This window comes from Anabas testudineus, chromosome 13 (assembly GCF_900324465.2).
Source record: "Anabas testudineus chromosome 13, fAnaTes1.2, whole genome shotgun sequence".
NCBI classification, from domain to species: domain Eukaryota; kingdom Metazoa; phylum Chordata; class Actinopteri; order Anabantiformes; family Anabantidae; genus Anabas; species Anabas testudineus.
Genome location: NC_046622.1, coordinates 1,177,246 through 1,198,731, shown reverse-complemented (window position 1 = coordinate 1,198,731; position 21,486 = coordinate 1,177,246). Strand labels below are relative to the sequence as shown.

Here is a 21,486-nt window from a genome sequence, read left to right as displayed (position 1 = left end):
TACTTTGCCTCCTGTTTTCACTTTCTCACTCCTCCTTTTCCTCCTCCCACTCTGTATCAAGGGAACACCCCCCAACTCTTTTTACAGTCTCCTTTGCCTTCTCCCTCTTTTATTTCTTGTCCTGAAACTTTTTTTCCACCTCTTCAGATTCTCCCTCCTTTTTTGGATGAGCAGGTCTCTCATCAAAGCCCTGCAGGGAAGAGAAACCACCAAAAAGGATCATTAATCACAGACATTCCTGTGATTCTGTGTGTGGCTGCTTAGCAAAGGTAATAGTTTTACACTTTCACCTGTGCAGGATGTACAACCTTTACATTTTTGATTATTTCAGTCACATCTACAGAAATTTTAGTCATTAGGCAGAAAAGTGAGATACAAGGTTCAAGGCAAAGGCAGAGTAAACGTAACGAGGTCTTGCCTGAGGACAACAATCTAACATCTAATTACAAAGTGTCAACAACAGAACAAGCATTTCATTATATCCTGTACTGGAATTGTGTTTTTAAACTTAGTAAGAAGTGCAGTCCAAAAGATTTAGATTCAGTTATGAACAATCATACCTTTATACAGAGTACATGTCTTACACTGTTTTGTTCTGTTGTAATCAGCCAGAGCTACCAGAGGTAAACCACACACGTGGAGCAAACACTGCTACGAGAAGACCACTGTCGTCAGAACACCGGCTCCTTTTTCAATTGGCAAGTATCCAGTTCCCTGCAGCCCCTCAAGAAACACAAGCTGAGACAGAAATGTGCTGCAGAATTTTGAAGCAATAATTAGCAGCTCACTTTATTCACAGACATGTATACAGCCTAACAGCAGATTTCACTAAACGGGGGTAGTAGCATCAAGCAAGTAGAGAGGAAACGGGGAGCCTGGTCACAAGTCTGCGAACGAGGCAAAGAACAAGAGGCTTCCTATCAATCTTACAGCCTTTGAGGGGATCTGTCAAGACATAAACACTTAACACTGATTATTATTATTACTGCATCAATAAATTCATCAAATTTCTAATTAGTATTTGCATTTAAATACTGGTGCAAAACAGGCAGAGAAGCACTTCTGCTCATTCCACACACAGAAATGTTGATGCATGCAGCTCACTGGTGTAACAATGACTCCCAGTGGTGATGTGAGATTTTACAGTTTCTCCAAACTTTAAACACAAAACCAACAACTCAAACTACACTCACAAACCCCCAGGCTGTTCTATCAAACCCAAACTATCACTTCAAAACCAGATATCCTGTGTTCAGAATATAAAGCATAAAGCACGTCAAAATATATTCAACCACAGAGAATTCATCAGACATGAACTCAATTAATCTAGGACACAGCATCCAGGCCAGTAACAGAAAACATTTATTTGCTTCCCTCATTGTTGTCCAATGAACATGTTCCACAATAGTTGCTAGAATTTTACCAGTGATGTTTGTTCTTCTTCTTCCTCGTCCACCACCTCTCACATGAGCTCTTCCTCCTCCTCTGCCTCTCTGTATGTCTCTTGTTGTAGATGGATGCACATCTGCCATCTGTCCGCTCTGAACTGACTTTAATCTGCCTGGTTGGTCTTTAGAAACATGTGAGTTGAATTTTGAGTTGTGTGTAAAAGATGACAGCTGTGTTGGAGTCTATCACAATGTGAAATGTGCTTAATGGCTGTTTAAAGTTTAGCAAAAAAGAGCGAATGAGTTTTGCACATTGTGTAGTACCCTAACAGTGTTTAAGGTTTGGCTGAAAGTGAAAGTGTTTGATTTCAAAAATAAATTTAGGCCACAGCAAATTTGGTTCAGAGAATGAGGTTAAAAAATTCCAGTCCTATCAGTACCTTTCAGTTTTAGGTAAACACATTTGTCAGAAAGAAATACAAGGTCATTACTGGAACATGAATCAGTGGCTGATAAGTCAGATGTTTGCAGATTGTCGCACATGAGAGTTTGAAGGTTGAAATAATTAACCAGTAAAGTTCTGTTGGCAGTTAATGTTTACAGAGCTTGTTTTGCGTAATTATTATTTTGTGAAAGGATCAGTTCAGCTAAATGAACTGCCACGTTTTCACCCTGTGCCGGGCTAAAGAAGGGAGCTTCGAATACCTGCTGTAGTTCCAATGACAACTGCTGATTCCCTTGAGAAACGGCGAGATTATCACTGGACTTCGAGTCAGTCTAGAAATTACATACAACATAATTTAGAAGTACAAATTATTAAGATGCTGCAGTGGCTGGATCGACAGAACCAAGTGTGAACGGAGATCGCAGTGACTTTCACCTTTAAGTCATAAAGGTGACACTGTTGTTTCTTTCAACCAGCTTTAGGAACCATCACCTTTCCTTGATCTTAAGTATTCACTTGAATCCACACTACAGTCTTTTCCCTGAGCTACTTGTTCGCAGTTTATAAAAACTAAAACTTAACTTGGTGATGGAATGTCTGGTCCACCTGCTGCTCAGCTGTGCCGAACCACAGCGTACCAGCTCCCACTGAGTCTGTTGTGTGGTTTAACAGCATTAAGACCCTTTAATTCCTGGTTACTTTGCTTCTGTTGGCAGCAGCATCACTGTGAGTGTGTTCCTAACAAAAAGAGAATGAAAACTACTCTTTCCTGTATTTGAGTTCCACATTTTTCCACCAATTACAGTCTTTGATAATTATTTAATCATTTAAATTTATAAGGCACCGTCAGCATTAGCATGTCAGCTCATGTAAACAACAGCTTAAATTCTTGTAAGTAATTAAGAAATAAAGTTCTTACCCAGAGACAGAGAGCTCCTGGGGGCAGGACGGGTGAAGAGTGAACCGTGGAGCAGTGAAAACGAAAGGAACTGGTAAAGGCTGGAATCAGAGTGCAGAAGTACAGTCCAGTGCAACCAAGACTGGCGATGAGTGAGTCATATCACAAAGATCACATGCTTAAGGTTTAGCTGATAAGCTAACATAAAACACAAACCAGGATTAAAGCTGATTATAAAGTAGTATTACGTTTTCAGGTCCAACAAGCATGGTGCCGCCTACATCAACAGCCAGCCACAACCTTTGCCTCTTTGCCAGTTTCAGAATAAGATTAGCCAAAGACCACATGACCGTACACCGATCAGCCTCAACGTTAAGGTCAGTAAAGTTATTGTGCCCGAAATTCCTGCTCCCCTGAGAGAACAGGAGGAGCCTTTATATGTTCTAATGGAAGAGCGACACTCCAACGCTGCTGTAGAGGATCCTTTGTGGTTTGAGGTCTGTTTGTGACCCAGATGGTAGGATGTAGATACGCTCAATAAGCAATTTGAAATGCAGTTTATAGAAAAATATTCTTTCTTTAAACCTTTGGTGTAGAATATTTCTTTAAACTTTCTGCACCAGATATAGTTGGACTCCAGGGATTAATGTGCAAAGTAGAGCGATAAAGTTATCAGTAGATTGAAATCATGAGTCACATCGATCTGCCTCATACGTTTATTTTCCATCCATTCATGGACTGTACCAGAGTTACTGAATGATGATTTTGTTAATATTCCCTTTTTACTATGTCCCAAAAACAACAATTCCTCTCCAGTCATCAGCACTCTGCAAAAACCATGGGTTTCAATTGGACTGTACAGGTGTACCCACCATTAGCCAAACCCAGCTGGATATAAGATGATGTATGGGAGCCTTGCTGACTGGCAGAAGGTTTAGAGAAAAGGGAGTGGTGTTGCTTCTTATGGAAGCACTAGACATACAGTATGCTGGTTTAATACTTTGGCTGTTAACTAGTGAAGAAGAAGCAGCGTGAAGGAGCAGAGAGGAAGGAGGACCTGCTCTTACTCAAGACAACTATAAAAAGAAGAGGAAAGAGGGGCGTGAAAGCAGTGGAAGGCATAGGACGAATGTATGTGTATGTGGGCGAATAAGAATCAACATGTATGTTGCTAAAATTAACTTGCATGCGTGTTTAGATATGTTACGATGCTTAATGCCGTGTTTGGCTCATTATTAATGGAGAAGTTTCCACCTGGTGGACTTTTTAAACCAAAGTAAAGGTTGTGATACCGGGTTTCTGGAGGACACTGACAATCGGAGAAAGTGTAAAGTCAATTCATCAACGAGTACAATAATATGGGAATAAACACAGCATTAAAAACACTCAGTTTGGTCTGAAGTCAAAGGAAAACTTACCAGACACGTCATTTCAAAAACACACACACACACACACACACACACACAAGAGCTGAGAACACTGTGCAAAATACCAACATTACTTTAAGGATATTAGGTGCCAAAAAAAGTCTACCTTCATAAATAAACAATAAAATAAAAAGAATAATAAAAATGGTTAAAATAATAAAAAAAATATATCCACAGTTACGACCAATCTTGAACTTAAAAAGCCAGACACTGATGTTTGTTCAACATAATATTAAAAAAACAAAAATACAAACATAATAATACAATAACTGTGATTGCATACAGCACTGGGTGGAGAATGGACCTTTTACATGTCTCCTTGCAGCACTGTTAAAAAAGAACAGATTTCACAGGTTAAACTGTGTGACCAGAGATCCAGAAGAAATTGCCATATTTACGACTTTATCACCAGGTGTGGACATTCAGGGTTTGGTGCTCATTTACCAACATCACATCTGAGTGATTCATTCTTTTTGAAGGCAGCTTTCAAATATACATGTGCAGACACGTGCAGGTATAAATTCCATTTAAAAAAAATCAACTTTAATGCTCAAGTACAAAGCTTTTCCTGAAGCCATCAAGATTTAATGAGAGGTCTTGGTCCTACATCCCTTCACATTGTGTCTTGAAATCAGTCTTGAACAAGGTTAACAAAACTCAGTGTGTCCAAACAGATGTGAAACTGTCCACAGGTTAAAGTCCAATGCTTTGCCATGTGAGAAAGATGTTTTCAACATGATGGAATTGTAAGAGTTCTTGTTAAAGTCCAGCCAGGGAATTGTTCTTAAAGTCTGGGTCACTGAATAGAGGCTGGTGTTGACACAAAAACAGATGATGACTACTTTGGGTCTCATTCACAATTGCATGTAATGCCTAATGTTTTTTTTGGAATTTCCATCACCTTTAGTTTTGGCACAGCTGTTATTTCAGGGTCAATAAAGGAGACATTCTCTCTTTCCATCACAGCCTGTTACACTTCTGAGGAAGTGGGGAAGGAAGATGTGAAAGTCCATTGATGCTTACTCTCCTAGCCACCTGTCCCTCTGTTGGTCCTCCAACTCCACCCTGCAGAGTTTGGGTCAGGCTAACTTGGGCAGTGCTGAAGGAGGTTATTCGGCCACTTCCAGCAATCCGGAGGTTGACAGTGGTGGCATAACTGGTTTTTTGATTCCCAGGTTTGGTAGGAGAGGAATGTGCAGGAGTTAAATTGGGTTCAACTTGAACCTGTGGTTGTGGTTTGACTTGGGATTCAGTTTGGTGCTGATATGGGGCAGATGGAGGCGTGGACATGTCTGAGGCAGACAGGACAAAGCATGAGGAAGAAAGAGTTTGTTCACAGGAGGGTCGAGGAATATAAGCACAGATTAGCTGGCTGCGACAGTTTCCCTCTTCTAGCCCTGTGTCTCCCCATTCTGTTTGGCTGTCTGATGGAGCAGGAGACGAGGGGAGTGTTTGAGGCAGCGAAGAGAGTAGGGTTGGAGAGGAGGCAGTGATAGTAGAAGCAGCACTTGTAGCACTTGCATCAAGGCTATCAGAGCCATTATATTTACTCGAAAGCTCCCGTACATCTGGCCAGGGTACACTGGTGAAGTGTTGCCCACCAAGGGTGCCCTTTCCTGGGGTAAGCCTGCTAGGTGAGAGTGGGGATTGAAGCCCAGCACGGGGGCTGAGGCAGGATGGTGAACTGCTGTATGAGGACCACCCACTTCTTGGACTGGTTGGACAAGACTCCCTTTGATCAAAACACCCTCGACCACTTCCACTGAAACCGAGAGATCTACGGCTACTTTCTGCCCAGGAGCGGCGCACTCCACTAGAGCTGCTGTGAGCTGGGCTAGGGGGTCTATCTGCCATATTGGAAGAGAAAGACCTCCGGAGAGTTTGGGAGGTTGTTTGGGATCCAAAATAGGAAGAGGCACTGGAACTATGCAGTGGGACAATAGCAGAAGGGTAAGAGGAATTCTCAAATGTTGGTGAGCCTAAAGAAGAAGAAAACGAGGAAGAGGGAGAGGCACCTCTAGGGTTTCTAGGCTGAGGTGCTGCAATGTCATTTGTCCAAACATTCATTGACACACCAATGGGAGGTGGAGAGAGAATACGTGGACTCAGGCATGAGGATGACTGTGCAAGTGCTGAACTTGCTGAACAGGCCCTTGGTAGCTCCAAAGTGAGGCTTAATGGATTCTGGGAACTTGCACTTCCTAAACGTAGACTTCTAGGGTTGGGAGGTTTGTTCGCCATAGGGGAAGAGTAATTACGTTGAGGAGGTGGGGAGCAGAGGCGAGTAAGTGAAGCAGGAGTTGGGGAAGCAGATGGGGACTGAACTCGTGAGCTGGGTTCAGATGCAGAAAATGGCCGAGCTACCCGGTTGTGTGACCCCAGCTGCATTAATGTGGAATTAGTGCTACCATTAGCTAGTGGTGCCTTCTGATGACTTACTAACCAGTCACCATTACTTACACCACCACTACTGCTGCAGCGACTAATATTACCTAAATTGCTGTTGGCTATTTCAGCTACACTAGTGTTGTTATTGTTGTTGTTATTTGTATTCTGTGATGAAACAGATTTGGTGTGAAGGAATGAGGGACGGGGGGATGAGGAAGAAAAGTGCAGAGGCTGGTGATGGGCCATCCTCATAGATGGAGAAGGAGGGTATTGGGAATGAGAGGGAAAAGGTGAGGAAATCAATGACGGAGAAGGGCAAGATGACGGTAGAGAGGATGGTGCACCGCTTGGATGTTGGCACCCATCTTTAGTGGAGCTTAGCTGGGTATACGAAGGTGTACCAGATCCTTGCTGACTGGGGGCAAGTTTAGGAGAAGGGGAGCCCCGTCGCTGGTGGGAGGTAGGTAAGGAGGGAGTGGAGCAGGGACTTTGATTCACTGTGTTTACAGGTGGCGGTTGTTGGCGCGCACTGTTTTTTGCCATACTCTGACTGATGGACTGGCTGATACAGGAAGCAGCTAAGGATCTGGTAAATGCAGAAGAAGCAGCCATGGGGGAGGAGCTGTGAGGAGAGGATGGTGTAGGGGATGAAGGACGACCTGCTTTTATTGATGAAGACCTCCCAGATGAAGAGGAGGCAGTAAAAGTAGTGGAAGGTGTGGGGCAGGAAGCAGGCAGGGCTTTCATGGAGGACACTCTGCTAGAACAGAGAGTAGGGGACAAACAGGAAAGAGCCCCAGAGACAGTGTTTGGGGAGGTGAACCCTTCAGCAGATAAAGGAGTGGGAGACAATGCTGGAACAACCCTGAATGGTGAGGAGCAAGGAGGTGCTCGCCCAGAGGAGGAGGAAGGCGGGAGGAGAGCAGAGGTGGGGGGAGCTCTAACAGGGGAAGGGGAGCGGTTTCTGAAACTTGGTCTGAGGGCTGATGGGGCTACAGAGAGTTCTGGAGCCTGGCCAGACGTTAAAATGACTTGATTAGGTTGCTCCACCAGGCTGGAAGAGGTGCACAAGCTGCTGTGCAATCCTGATTCTTGCTGATCTTGTTCCCTGGAAGTGACACAGAAACACAATGAACATTAAAAGTGTTTGGTGGGTAAATATTATTGATTACAAATATCTACAATTATTATGTTTGATTCTGATTTTATTTATGTCTTCTTAAACATATATATGTAGTTGGAGTTTTTGGATGCAGTATCATCTTCATGTACTGAATAATAAGTGGAGTGATCTAGAATAATTAAAATAAAACCATAATTTCAAAAAAGTTAGGACTCTGTAAAATATACATAAAAACAGAATGTTATGAAAATGCAAATCACATAGAACCATTCTTTATTTACTATAGAACACTGCACCATTTTAAAAAACCAAATAAGGTGTTTTGGAATTGTCAGGTGCAACATGTCTCAAAAAGCTGGGCTATAGATGCAATATGTGTTTGGCATTGTCCTGCTGAATATGCCAGGCCTCCCCTCTGTCCAAACTTTTTTAAGATGTGTTGCAGCCTTCAATTACAACATTACCTTTGGTTTTATTAAAATGTTTTATTTTTTCAGTTTTCAACATTTTATATGTTTTCTGTGTTCTATTCTGACCAAAATGTGGGTTTTAGGGGTTTTCAAATCACTGCACTCTATGTTAATGTAGATTTTATACAGCCCCAACTTTTATTGGAATTCAGGTTATACAATCAAGCAAAGGCTTGTCTCCACTTCTGTGGGACACTTTTTAGCATTATTCTGGAGAAACGTGCTCACACACATATACAGCTGAACTGTAACTAAAACACCAGCCAGTGATTTAGCTGTAGGCAGATTTCCTTCTGATATCTAGCCAAAGTGGCATTCCATACTCTGTTAGTGCAGCCCAGCAAAAATAAAGTGCTAATAGTTCAGCCCTAAAGCCAGTGTTTTAAAGAATACCTGCCAACCCCATTTAGTTAGTTTAATCAATCTGTAAATAAAAAAACATCTGACTATGTTATGTGTGATGTAGAAATTTAAAAATGTGTCCGGGATGCGGTTAAGGCTTAAGTCACAACAAGTTTGGGTTTTAGGTAGGATCCAGGTAAGAATACGGTTCATGTAGAGTGAGGAGATTGTTCAAGTTAGTGAGTCACATTATTAAACTTCTTCTTTCTCTTAGCAATTTGTTACTTTCTTCAAACCATTAGTTTAACCTGTTGCAGTCATTAGTTTAACCTGTTGCAACCATTAGTTTAACCTGTTGCAACCATTAGTTTAATCTGTTGCAACCATTAGTTTAACCTGTTGCAACCATTAGTTTAATCTGTTGCAGACTTACCTATGTTCCTTCAGGGTATTAGACAAAGCCTGTTTATCCGTAGTAGTGGATAAGTCAGTGAGTATTGGTAGGCAGTCTATGGACTGCCCCAATACAGGGCATGATTGTGTAGGACTTGATTCTGAGTTTTCACATGATGACCATGGACTTGGTGCTGACCCTTCCTTTGCTTCATAATCCCCTGTGGGAATCGGGACCAGTGAGGGGTTAAAGGTCAAGTTAGAATCCTGATTCAGGGGTGGTGGACCAGCCACTTCATCCAGGGATCTGTAGTAAGACTCTTCTGAAAAGATCACAGCGGAACCTTGTAGAGTCATTCTTGTTTGTAATGAAGAATCAGTTAAGTCACATTTTTTATCATTCATTTTAGTCTGTTCGCTTGTTAGCTCATCTTTTCCCCATCCCCCAGATCTTTCCAAGTTCATTGTGCCTTCCTCCTCCAGGTGAGGTGTTTGCCTTGGGGTCTTGGAATCCTGGTTCTGAGCAGGTACTGTCATCAGTGCCAGGTGTTCATTCCTTGCTTCTGTGCAGAACATGTATTCAGGCCCTGCATGAAAACTCTGCACATCTTTGGTTAATGCCTCTTGTATATATTGTACAGCTGGTTTATCTTGCTTATACTTGTCTTTTTCATCCCCATCTTTGGGATATTTCCACTGTGGTATGCTGTGAGCAGGGAAATTTGGCTCTGAGCATGTTGACTGGCTGCTGATGTTTACAGATGTTGATTCTTCCCGGACTAAGTAAACAGGTTGTCCAGGACTCAGTTCTGGCCTGGAACAATGAGGAGGAGAACAAGTTGTGTTTCTTAATATAGGCCGACACTAGGCAACACACTAAGTTTGAATCCTAAATATTGCAAAGTGACAATACACATAAAGTCTAAAATCCTATTGAACATAAACTGCTTGTTCCTGTAAAACAGGAGAGATACCTGCCAAACCATATTGTTTACATTTTCCTATAAATATTTTCTTCCAGAGAACATTTACAAAACCTTACCTTAGCCCCCAATATACCAGCAATTTCTATTCTTTCCTTTACTTTGAGCTATTTTTACTGCTCTGCTTTATGACCCATTTTGATAAATATTATCAACTCACCCCTGCCTTTTGTCGACTTCTCCATTTTGATACAGAGCTTTGTCTCTTGCTGTACAAGAGGAAGAGCAGAGGTCCCTGAATTCTGTGACTTTACAATTGTCATCTTGTGCACTGAGGTCATGCCCACATGGTGTAGATGACAAGGACTTGTCAGCAGAATCATATGCAGGGATGCAGCAGTTAGCCTGGGCCTGACCGCATAACTGATCTCTTAAGAAAGCAGACGGGTTTTCCCCAGTTGTGTTGAAATTCTGGGGTTTGTTGTCAGATCTGTAGCCCATGCTGGTGTCCCCTTCTTTGGTCAGTGCAGAGATAAAGTCCCTGGGTCTGGAAAGGGTCAACCCGTTTGTGTGATGGTGACAGACTGGTGTTAGCTGCTCTTTGACCAATACATGACCAAAGTGCAGAGGCTCACATGGGCTCACAGCTATCTCCTGAAAATCTAGAGCACAAGAGAAACAAATACTTAGATGTGGATTATAGCAACCATAAAGAAAGAAGCTGTTACCATGTAGCAGCATTGCTGTAAAGTGGTAATGTTTGTTAGTCTGGCCAGTTTCATTTTCAGACCATTGAATCATCAAGAAATCAAATCATAAACATCATCAAAGGGCCAACCTACCATTTGTCAGACATTCTGCTCTCTTTACCAAATTCTCCTCCTGGATCCTTTGGTCCTCTCCACACATAGTTTGAATCTGGTTCTGGCTTTGGTAATGCAACTGTCTCTCACTCCACTTTTGGCTTTCTGCTTGGATCTGCATTGACTGGAGAGACCCTCTTTTGATTTGGCTCTGAACTTTAGTCTTGGAATCAGTTTGGGTTCCATATTTGGTGTCAGTATGTGTATCTGATTGGCTGTTTTCTGTTTGGTAATATGTTTGCTGCCGGTACTTAGCTGTGGTTTGTGTTTGAGTCTGAGAATGAACCTGTTTAGTTTCAGTCTGTGCTGATGGCCCAGACAGTCTACATGAGCCCCACAACTGGTTCTGTACTATGCTGGCCCGTTTCTGATGCAGAGGGACCTTCATATGACTGGCCTTGGCACTGTACATCCGGGCCAGTGTTTGAACTTTGCTTAGAATACGTTCAGAGTTTTCCATCAGCATGGGGTCCACCACAGGACTGGTCTCAAATAACCTGATACTGGCTACATCTGACCCCATGCCCTCAAACAAGGCCCTGTTAGCAGTGACAATCCTGGAGTGACGGGACCATCTGCCTACTTTTATCTGACTAGGAAGACCCTCAAGGTTCCCACTTGTCTTGGCCAAGTCTCTATTTTTGGTCCTAGTCCAAGCAGACGGAGCTTTGGTGTCAGATTTGTCACATTGTTCTGAAGGTGGCAGGGGTACAGAGGTTTCTTTGTGGGTTGCATTTTGCTCTGCTTGATTAGGTTCAAGTCCATTCATAACAGCTTGGCTTGCTGCAGTGGTTTTGGTGCATTTATCCCCACAGTTGTACTGTTCAGTAAAAGCTTTTCTGTCATCTTGCAGTAACTTTTCATCTTGAACCACAGAGGCCACTACATCTAATTTCTCCTCTCCTTCTCTCTCATGTCCTTCCTCCAATGGTGCTTTGCAGACCTTTCCATTTTTGTCCTGTATCTCAGACTCTTCAACTTCAGGGCTGTTTGGATTCGACTGCCAAGCCAGATCCACTTGGTCTGGGATTTTCTTATCCTGGAACATAGTAGAAGTTGGTAATTTGATTGAGTGCTCTGCTTCAAGGTCTAGAGGGCTGAATGATTCATTTCCCTGTCCATCTTTCTCTGTATCTGCTGAGGCTGGTGCAGCAAGGGGGGAATAGGGTTCTTTATCTTGAACAGTCTCTCTATTGATTACTTCATTTATTTCATACTTGGATTGTCCACTTTCTGTCTCGCCCTGGTGTCCACCAACATCGAAACGTGATACAGACTCCTTCACCAAACCAGATGGGATTTGTGAGAAACTGTTTCTTCTTCTTGATAATACTCCTTCTACCTGTTCATCTTCTTCCTCTGCCTCATCCTCTTTGGCCTCTGCTGCTGCCTCATAGTAACTCCTAATCTTTTCAATGATCTTCTTGTCACGCTTGGTGAGATGGGAGCCTCTTGTAGGGGGCTGGCGTTTGTGGATGGAGCGATGAAGGTGATTGGAATTTAGGGAGGAAGGTGTGGCTTCAGTGTTTGACTCTTCCTCAGATAAGTGACAGCAGATAATGTTCACTTGTTCTTCCTCTGTTGAAGTGGATGGTTGGACATTTGATGTTGGTGCAGGAATTGTGTCCTCTGTCTCTTCTTCATCCCCTGTTTTCTGTTGTTTCAGTTTTTCTACCCCTTTTTCTTCCTCTTCATCCACTTTCACTCCCTTTTCTACCTGGCTTGTTGCGTCTAAAATTTCATGGACTTCACTTGTTGAGGTTTCACCTGTAAGTCCATTTTCTTCTTCAGACCCACCAGTTTGACCTTGGAGGGTCCTGTCATCCTCAATGTCAACTTCGTTGTGGTCCTGTTGGATATCAAGTGTTTGTTCTGGACTGGATGGGTAGGAAACAAGAGGAAGTGGACAGGCGAAGTTGGTCTGACCAGATGGAGGCTGATCATCTTTATGCTCATCAAGGACCTCTTCCTGAAGGAAAAGTGAAACGGTGTTTTAAAATTAGTCTACTTTGTACATTAGAATAAAAATACAAAATACTATCTAGCTCTGTATATATTTTCTGTTCCACTCAGCTTCTTCAACAGATTTTTGGAGACCAGAAAAGTACAATTGTTGCACTAGAGTGAAGCTGACTGTATTTTCATTTGAGTCCATACAAAGTAGAACATATTCTGACCATGGCATCTGTGTGAATGGAGGTGAGACCGTCCCTTGCTCTGCTCTGGTTGATGAACTCCAAGATCTCTTCAGTGATGGACAGAGTGGGAGGATGGCTAAGGGATGTCAACTCTTCTTCTTCCTCTTCCTCTTGCTCCTCATTGGAAAGCACAGACAATACATTTGAATGCAATAGGATATCAACAGTATTAAACAAGCACAAACTATTAAATATGGAACAACACATTTCTGCAAGATTAGATTTAGCCAAGTTACCAAGCAACCATCTGTGTATGCAAGCATTATTTGATGCTGATATACCCAGTGAGTAATGTTAAATTTCATTTAAATTAAATGTCACATCACATAACAGTAAAATACCTCCTTCTCCTGGCTAGGTTGTAGCTGTGGAGTAAGGTGAGGTTCAGGTTGCTCAGCCTCCACCTCAATGACAGAGGATGCGAGTGTGCTGCTGCTGCCTGCTGAGCCCAGACTTTCTGCCTGGCACAGCTCACCCTCACTGCCTGACTGCTGCAAAACATAACAAAACCACAAATATGAGTAACAATTAAAAAAGTCACCTTCACCTCCATAAAGCTACTTTTCCTCCTGTTAGTGCACTCAACCAAACTCATGGGAAACAGATTATTATGTGAATATATTATAGTTTAATACTTTTTGTTTAGGTCCTGACCTCACACAAGCAAAACACAGCAGCCACTGCTGAGTGACAGCATTCAGCCAGATACGTTTTTATCTTCTGCCACCAGTTTTTTCATTTCGTTACTTGGTTTTGGGTTTTAATAGCTGTGAGCTGCAATCTGATTGTGTGGGATGTGCCCTTGCTATAAAACCAAATCTCATCAATGTGCTGACAAACACACAGAGATCAGATCACTTTTATCAGTGAAGCGTATAATTGATGAAATGTTTCTTACCTTCAAGGCTTCATCCCGGTTTGTGAGAAGAAGAGTGAGGCAGATAGAGACATGTGGAAGCAGAGAGACAAAGATTTTATTAAGGTGCTACTATTGTTGACAGGCAATAACCTGTTAAAATTGTCAACTAGAAACAACCAGTGAATCTGTTTGGTTGTTTTAAACCTGCAGAGCTGCAGACTTATTAGATAATAACCAGTATAATTTACAGGTGCATTACTTTTAACAGTACCATCCCTTTTATGGCATTAAATACAGTCAGGTTCATAAGTAATGAAATCAAGTTTTATTTTGCTTCTGGCCTCTGTACACCACCACAATCAATGTGAAATGAAACACTCATGTGAGCTAACCAGTGTGGCATTACCATTCAGGAATTACCAATCACCAATTTTGTGCACACATCTCAATTTTGGGGGCTCATAAACAAATAGCTGACAATCAGTGGGATGACCAGGGATGGCCTGTTCATTACTTCATGATTAATGAAGCGGATTAATCATAGTATAACGAGTCAAGTCCACGTCATCTGGGGGCTGATAAATAATAATAATGGTCCAGACTAACAAAATTACAAAAATAAGAGCTTCCTCTTTGCCAGGCCTTCACTGCAGCTGCCTTCAGCTCTTGTTTGTGGGTGTTTTTGCATTCAGTCTCTTCCTCAGTAAGTGAAAAGCTGCTCTATTCCATTGAGATCAGGTGACTGACTTGGCCAGTGAAGAATGTCCCTTTTCTCTGCCTTTAGAAACTCTTGGGTAACAGTGTATGAACAGTTTGCAGAATGAAGTGATGCAGTATGATACTCAGCAATAAACACCAGCAGCACTGCCCCATCGGCAGCCATACATGCCCATCCTATAACACTGCCTAAACCATGGATCCCAAGCTGCTCCATTTCATCAGTCCAAATCAGTGTTCACATTCCTAAGCTCTTGGCTGTGGATGTTGTCAATGACAGTGGATGACTGGATGTTGTGAAAGGGTTCTTTTTCACCAGGAACTGAGTTCTATTGTCATCCACTTTAGTTGTCTTTGATGTCCCTCCAGAACTTTTGCTGAGCTGCCAGTTAAAGTCTTCTTTTCAGTAAAGACTGTTGTATTGGCCACTCCCAGTGCTTTTGTTATCTCTCCGTGATGTGAGTAAGATGGTTTGTTTTTTTTTGTTATCCTGATGATATCCTCCCTCACACGTCTTTGCATGTTCCAGTGAGCAGCTAAAATGCAAATGTGATGCTCAGCACCACCTCCATGCCTTTCATGAGCTTGAGTAATGGTGGAGTTATGAGGGGCCACTCCCGGTCATGCATCTTCTTATCATCCATTTGTTCCTTTTGTATGAGGTGTGTCTGTCAAATGAGTGGTAATGACTGAATGCTTTCTGCCTTTGACTTTTGTTACACTACTTGAATGAAATCTTGTTGAATGTTTGATTTCACATTCAATGTGGTCGTGTACACAAGCTTATATAAAGGGATATAATGTGAAACACACTCTATCTCTCTATTCAACTATTTCGCATCACGTTGTTCTTTTTATTTCATATTTTTCTTCGGTGTGAAACGTGTATCAGTCAGTGGGTGAATTGTAAAGATGAAACAGATTTGTTCTCACCGTTAGGATGAAATGCTGCTTCGATGTCTTTAGCTGGAGCTGGAAGAGAAACAAAGACACAAGATCACAACATATTCACAGCTCATCGTCTGAGATATCAGGGAAACCTTTTCATTTTTCATTCTGCCACTCTGTTATAATATGAAAAGTTCTTATCATCAAGGCTCACTGGCGCCTGTGATAACATGAAAACGTGGTTTGTTGTTGTAGCTGGGTGAGGCCGTCTCATTTCCTATGGTGGAAGTGTCACAAGCAGCCAGGTCATGAATCACTGACATGGGCATCAGCCTCAGGCTGAAGGGGCACGAGCTCCGGATCCTGATCTAAGTTAGTACCAGAAACATGTCCAGAAGTTTCCCTGTATCCAGACTGAACATCTGATAGAAAGGAAGAACAAGAAGACCTCTGGTGTCTCTGTCTCCTGGTCTCTGTCTCCTGGTCTCTGTCTCCTGGTCTCTGTCTACCTGTCTGTCTCCTGGTCTCTGTCTCCTGGTCTCTGTCTCCTGGTCTTTGTCTCCTGGTCTCTGTCTCCTGGTCTCTGTCTCCTGGTCTTTGTCTCCTGGTCTCTGTCTATCTGACTGTCTCCTGGTCTCTGTCTCCTGGTCTCTGTCTCCCTGTCTGTCTCCTGGTCTCTGTCTCCTGGTCTCTGTCTCCCTGTCTGTCTCCTGGTCTCTGTCTACCTGTCTGTCTCCTGGTCTCTGTCTCCTGGTCTCTGTCTACCTGTCTGTCTCCTGGTCTCTGTCTCCTGGTCTCTGTCTACCTGGTCTCTGTCTCCTGGTCTCTGTCTCCCTGTCTGTCTCCTGGTCTCTGTCTCCTGGTCTCTGTCTCCCTGTCTGTCTCCTGGTCTCTGTCTCCTGGTCTCTGTCTCCTGGTCTCTGTCTACCTGTCTGTCTCCTGGTCTCTGTCTCCTGGTCTCTGTCTACCTGTCTGTCTCCTGGTCTCTGTCTCCTGGTCTCTGTCTACCTGTCTGTCTCCTGGTCTCTGTCTCCTGGTCTCTGTCTCCTGGTCTCTGTCTCCTGGTCTCTGTCTACCTGGTCTCTGTCTCCTGGTCTCTGTCTCCTGGTCTCTGTCTACCTGGTCTCTGTCTACCTGGTCTCTGTCTCCTGGTCTCTGTCTACCTGGTCTTTGTCTCCTGGTCTCTGTCTATCTGACTGTTTCCTGGTCTCTGTCTCCTGGTCTCTGTCTCCTGGTCTCTGTCTACCTGGTCTTTGTCTCCTGGTCTCTGTCTATCTGACTGTTTCCTGGTCTCTGTCTCCTGGTCTCTGTCTACCGGGTCTCTGTCTACCTGGTCTCCGTCTACCTGGTCTCTGTCTACCTGGTCTCTGTCTCCTGGTCTCTGTCTACCTGGTCTCTGTCTACCTGGTCTCTGTCTACCTGGTCTCTGTCTACCTGACTGTCTCCTGGTCTCTGTCTATCTGACTGTCTCCTGGTCTCTGTCTCCTGGTCTCTGTCTCCTGGTCTCTGTCTACCTGACTGTCTCCTGGTCTCTGTCTCCTGGTCTCTGTCTCCTGGTCTCTGTCTACCTGGTCTCTGTCTATCTGACTGTTTCCTGGTCTCCGTCTACCTGGTCTCTGTCTACCTGGTCTCTGTCTACCTGACTGTCTCCTGGTCTCTGTCTATCTGACTGTCTCCTGGTCTCTGTCTCCTGGTCTCTGTCTCCTGGTCTCTGTCTACCTGACTGTCTCCTGGTCTCTGTCTCCTGGTCTCTGTTTCCTGGTCTTTGTCTCCTGGTCTCTGTCTCCTGGTCTCTGTCTCCTGGTCTCTGTCTCCTGGTCTCTGTCTACCTGACTGTCTCCTGGTGCGTCTGTACGGCAGGTTTCCCTCCAGCAGCAGCGGCAGACTCTTCCTGGACTTCTCTGGGGTGTAGATCAGCAGCTCTGGAGGCTCTGCAGGGACAAACAGAGCAGAACCACGTGTTGAAGGTCAGACGAAGGATTTCCACTCTAAAGATCAGAGGTTGGAACCGTGAATAACACTATGGACACAAATCCACACGTGACGTCTGTCTCTGAGAGTGAAAAACCCATTTAGAAAAACAGTAAAATAGTAGGAACCACATCATATTAGTGGAAACTGCAGAAGGAAGGAAAAAGACGACTGACCCTGACCTGATTGGCGTCTGCCTCTGTGATAGCCGTGGATATCGTCCAATCGGGGCGAGGCAGAGGACTTCTTCAGGTTGTCCTGCTCAAACTGAGGAGCTGAAACACAGGAAGTGACGTCACCTCATCAGGACATGGTAAAAACTGCAGTTATTTATGGAACTAATTTAAAGAATGATATGGGTGATAAGTGTGTGTGTGTGAGTGTGGGTGTGTGAGTGTGTGTGAGTGTGTGTGTGTGTGAGTGTGAGTGTGTGTGTGTGTGAGTGTGTGTGTGAGTGTGTGTGTGTGTGTGAGTGTGAGTGTGAGTGTGTGTGAGTGTGTGTGTGTGTGTGTGTGTGTGTGTGTGTGTGTGTGTGTGTGTGTGTGTGTGTGTGTGTGTGACCTCACATTGACAGAAGTTGTCTCCCAGGACCTGTCTCGCCTGGAAAGAATGATATCAGGTTCAGTGATTCATCACAAAAGAAAATACTCTTGTGCCAGTTTTACTTCACACAGGTTTGATAAGAGACACATGATAAATGTCTCCTTAAGAATTCAGGACGGAGTGGAAAAAATACTACATGATGTAATAAAACGAGGTAAAAGTACCGGTGATAAGACAGAAAGCAGATTTAAGTACATGTAGTAAATTATGATGTGACACAGTGAACCTTAGATTCAGATCCTGTGCATGAACAGTGTTCAGGACTGCAGGTTTTCCTAAAGATGGATCTGGTTCCAGTAGTAAAGTTGTGTAAAAGACCAGCAGGTGGTAGCAAAGGTCCATTGTTACTCTTAGTACTGCCACCATGACCAGTACTACTGCTACTCTAATAGAAGTGCTTCAGCTTCTGCACTATTAACGTCATCGTTACCACTATATTTATAGGTACTTGCACGTATTCCTATATTACTTTTACTTGTGTCAGAGAGAAATATACTTTTTACTTCATCGTCTCTGACTTTAGTCACTTGTATTATTGCATTATTATAATTCCACAGTATTCTACATGTCAAGTACTTTTATCTATGTTTTGATACTAGTACTTTTGCACATACTTAAGTAAAGTTTCCAATGCAGGACTTCCACTTGTAAAGTAAAGTAAACATTAACATTTCAGATTTCAGCAGTAACATGTATTTGTATTTTCATTTGTGTAGTGAGTTTGTGTACTTCTGCTTTGTTTGTCAGATCAATAACTCTAAACCAGTAACATCATAGTCCCTGATGTCAAATGAGTATTTTTACTTGCGGTAAAGTGTTTTTGAAGCTAATAATGTTGTAATAAAAGTATCTTAGAAGTTTGAATGAAGGATTTGTGTCTGTAACTGTATCATTTCACTCCTGCAGGTTTACTGCGACTCCTACAAACAACTACTGTTAGATTCTACTGCTTCGATTATCAGCAACATTTTGCAACAACTAGTAGAAATAATCCTGATACTAACGTAACAGCCAAAGCTACTTTTTACTCTACTACTACTCACATCACATATAATTTATCGACAGAATCACTTCCTCCTTCCGTCGTCCTCTCTTACCTTCTGTGGGAGTGAGGCAGGGTGGTTTTCGACAATCAGTCTCTTGAGGTAGTGCACCCACAGTCTCTTCTCCTCCTGGTTCTTTGTCTGCAGGGAAAGTAATAGTTCTCAACAAGTAACGCAGAGCAAAGCCTCGATGTGTGCACCTGTTCTTTTAAGATGTTCTACTCCTTGATGATCCAGACACGATGCTCGGTCACTCACCTGGACGACGTGCTGCTGTTTGGGAATCGTCTGGTCCGACACTTTGAAACACAGAGGATCCTTCAGAGTCTCTACGAGCAGCAGATTACAACACTGCAGCAGACGCATGAGGAGACACAGAGAAGAGATAGAGGAGGGTAAAGAATGTGGTACATAGTGAGAGATTAGCTTTCTGAAGTTCGTTGTTCTTGATATTGATGTAACAAAGCTGATTTCCAATCATTAACCTAAAACAAATTTTAAGTTTTTGTCTGTAATTCTGAAAACTAACACCAGAGGGCGTCTTTGAAGCAGGATGTTTGTGACTGAGCAGAGAAATATGCAGTGTCTTACAAATATGTGCGTGCTGTAGATGAACTGTTCCAGCCTCTTCTTGGCGATCAGCAGCATCTTATCGAACAGGAAGAAAGCTCTCTCCTTCTTCACTCTATGGACCTTGAAGGAACCCTCAAGAACCAGCTCCCCAAACCCGCTAAGGTCCGGCCCGGTCCAGTTCATCAACAGGGACTCGATTTCCTGTGGAGTGATGAAAGGACAGCAGTAGTTGAGGACCTCCTACAGTCTAATGATCTTCATCAGCTCATTCCCACAGCAGAGCTTGAAGCTCGTTCTTTTGTGAATGAAAAACATTTAGCAGCACAGGTTACATGACGATGTGTTCGGAAACAGAACCGTGCTCGGAGCCGACTGCGGCCTCGCATGTAAAAATATCTTGTGTCAGGAAACAGGAAAGATGGTTTGTGAAAAACAAAACAAACCATCTGACCCCTCCTCTGTCTGGGCTGATGTGAATGCATCACTCGCCCCCCATCCCATCTCAGCTGTGGACAGAGCAAAGGTCAACATCTGTGTCCTTACTGCTCAGAGGTCAAAGTTGAAATTCATAAAACTCTGCCGTGAACAGCACCACTCAACTATTCAACTGTTCCCTATGGTTTATTTACCACCTGACTTTGTTAACAGCTCTTCTGCTGACAGACAGACAGTGACTCCAGCTGTGGAGATGACCTTTGACCCCACACAGCCTGCTGGTAGAGACGGTGACATGTATAAATGCATATTGAACTATCACACTGTTTGATGTCTTGGAATTCTACAATGATGATGTAGAAGTCCAGCATGATAAAGAAAACACTGTAAATATGGACGCGGACACGAAGAAGAGTACGTAACGTGTGTGACATCATCAGATCATCGAGACGTCTTGAATCTAAACAATAGTGTTCATTCAAAGGTCAAATCAAACTCTTGTTAGAGCTGCCCAGTAATCAGGTCAGGTCCACGTGTGATGGAACAACTTAATAACATGCTGCTGTGTGTGTAATGAAGTGAGCGAGTGTTGGGGGGGCGGAGGAATGCAGCAGTTGTAGAGTTTGACGCCAGGAGGTCAACCAGCTGACCTACGGCTGTCCGTCGGTCTCTGCACAGGCCTGATGAGGAAAAGCTGGTTGGTGGCTCGTACAGGAGACGCAGATCTGTCAGCGGCTGCGCGCACGAGGTCTTTACACGTTTCAGAAGCAGCTTTTGGTGTGAACACTGTGTCGCTCAGTGTTACTTCACACATTATACTTCACACAGTAACTAACACGATGTAAAGAATAATGTATTGAGTCAAAGTAAATATAAACGTATGAATCTGTTCTTAATGTGTCTTTGAGTTGACACACTGTGTATTTACCTGCAGCCGTACAGCATGTTCCTGTTTCCTCTTCATGTCGTTGATGTACCAGGCGACGGCCGTCATAGTGATAATGGCGTCCTCTACGATCTCATATCCAGGGTCGCTCTTGTCAAAGTGCTTGGAAAGTTCCTGAGAAGACACAAATTCAGACATAAGACCATCGAGATAAACTGCTGCAGGATTATGGAGCCTGTCTGAAGGAAATACTCATCACACTTTGACACTTTAGTACAATGTCTGAATATGTTTGAAGTAATAAAAACAAAAAGAATAAAGCAGAACAATGAAAACCAACTGGCTGTGATGAGCTGAGGATTTGGGGAAAATCCCAGCATAGATCCAAACACATGTTTGACCAGTGTTTAAACTGGCCACTGCAGACGGAGCAGCAACGACACCAACAACACAGAGCAAACATCCGAACAAAGAACAGGCTTTAACACGCTGACTGTGTCCGTTTCTGTCTCTTTCATCATCCCTTCTCCTGCCCCTCAGAGGTGGGCTTGGACTGGAACCAGTGAAGAAACTCAGTAACTTTATTGGGAAAGGCTGTGTGTGTGTGTGCGTTTCATGGATGAGAACGTCCACTGAACATCTTCAGATATTTG

The 21,486-nt window shown here is 43.3% G+C and overlaps 1 protein-coding gene across 6 annotated transcripts in view; it reads right to left on the bottom strand.

Annotated features, from left to right (window-relative positions):
- Positions 1-986: 986 nt before the first annotated feature.
- The window catches only part of plekhg2 (pleckstrin homology domain containing, family G (with RhoGef domain) member 2), a 76,304-nt gene continuing 55,804 nt past the window's right edge, over positions 987-21,486 (bottom strand). For 4 of the 6 annotated variants that reach the window (XM_026378318.1, XM_026378363.1, XM_026378345.1 and 1 more), the window contains 15 exons: positions 20,876-21,007; positions 19,531-19,713; positions 19,198-19,290; positions 18,994-19,080; positions 17,860-17,893; positions 17,470-17,568; positions 17,152-17,253; positions 15,368-15,406; positions 13,757-13,764; positions 13,200-13,349; positions 12,838-12,975; positions 10,640-12,629; positions 10,018-10,459; positions 8,915-9,688; positions 987-7,654 (listed from right to left, as the gene is read on the bottom strand). In XM_026378318.1, coding sequence (XP_026234103.1) covers positions 5,119-7,654; positions 8,915-9,688; positions 10,018-10,459; positions 10,640-12,629; positions 12,838-12,975; positions 13,200-13,349; positions 13,757-13,764; positions 15,368-15,406; positions 17,152-17,253; positions 17,470-17,568; positions 17,860-17,893; positions 18,994-19,080; positions 19,198-19,290; positions 19,531-19,713; positions 20,876-21,007 — 6,807 coding nt within the window. In that variant the 3' untranslated portion in view covers positions 987-5,118. The remainder of the gene's footprint in view (positions 7,655-8,914; positions 9,689-10,017; positions 10,460-10,639; positions 12,630-12,837; positions 12,976-13,199; positions 13,350-13,756; positions 13,765-15,367; positions 15,407-17,151; positions 17,254-17,469; positions 17,569-17,859; positions 17,894-18,993; positions 19,081-19,197; positions 19,291-19,530; positions 19,714-20,875; positions 21,008-21,486) is intronic. The other 2 variants (XM_026378328.1, XM_026378336.1) reach the window with 2 other exon arrangements.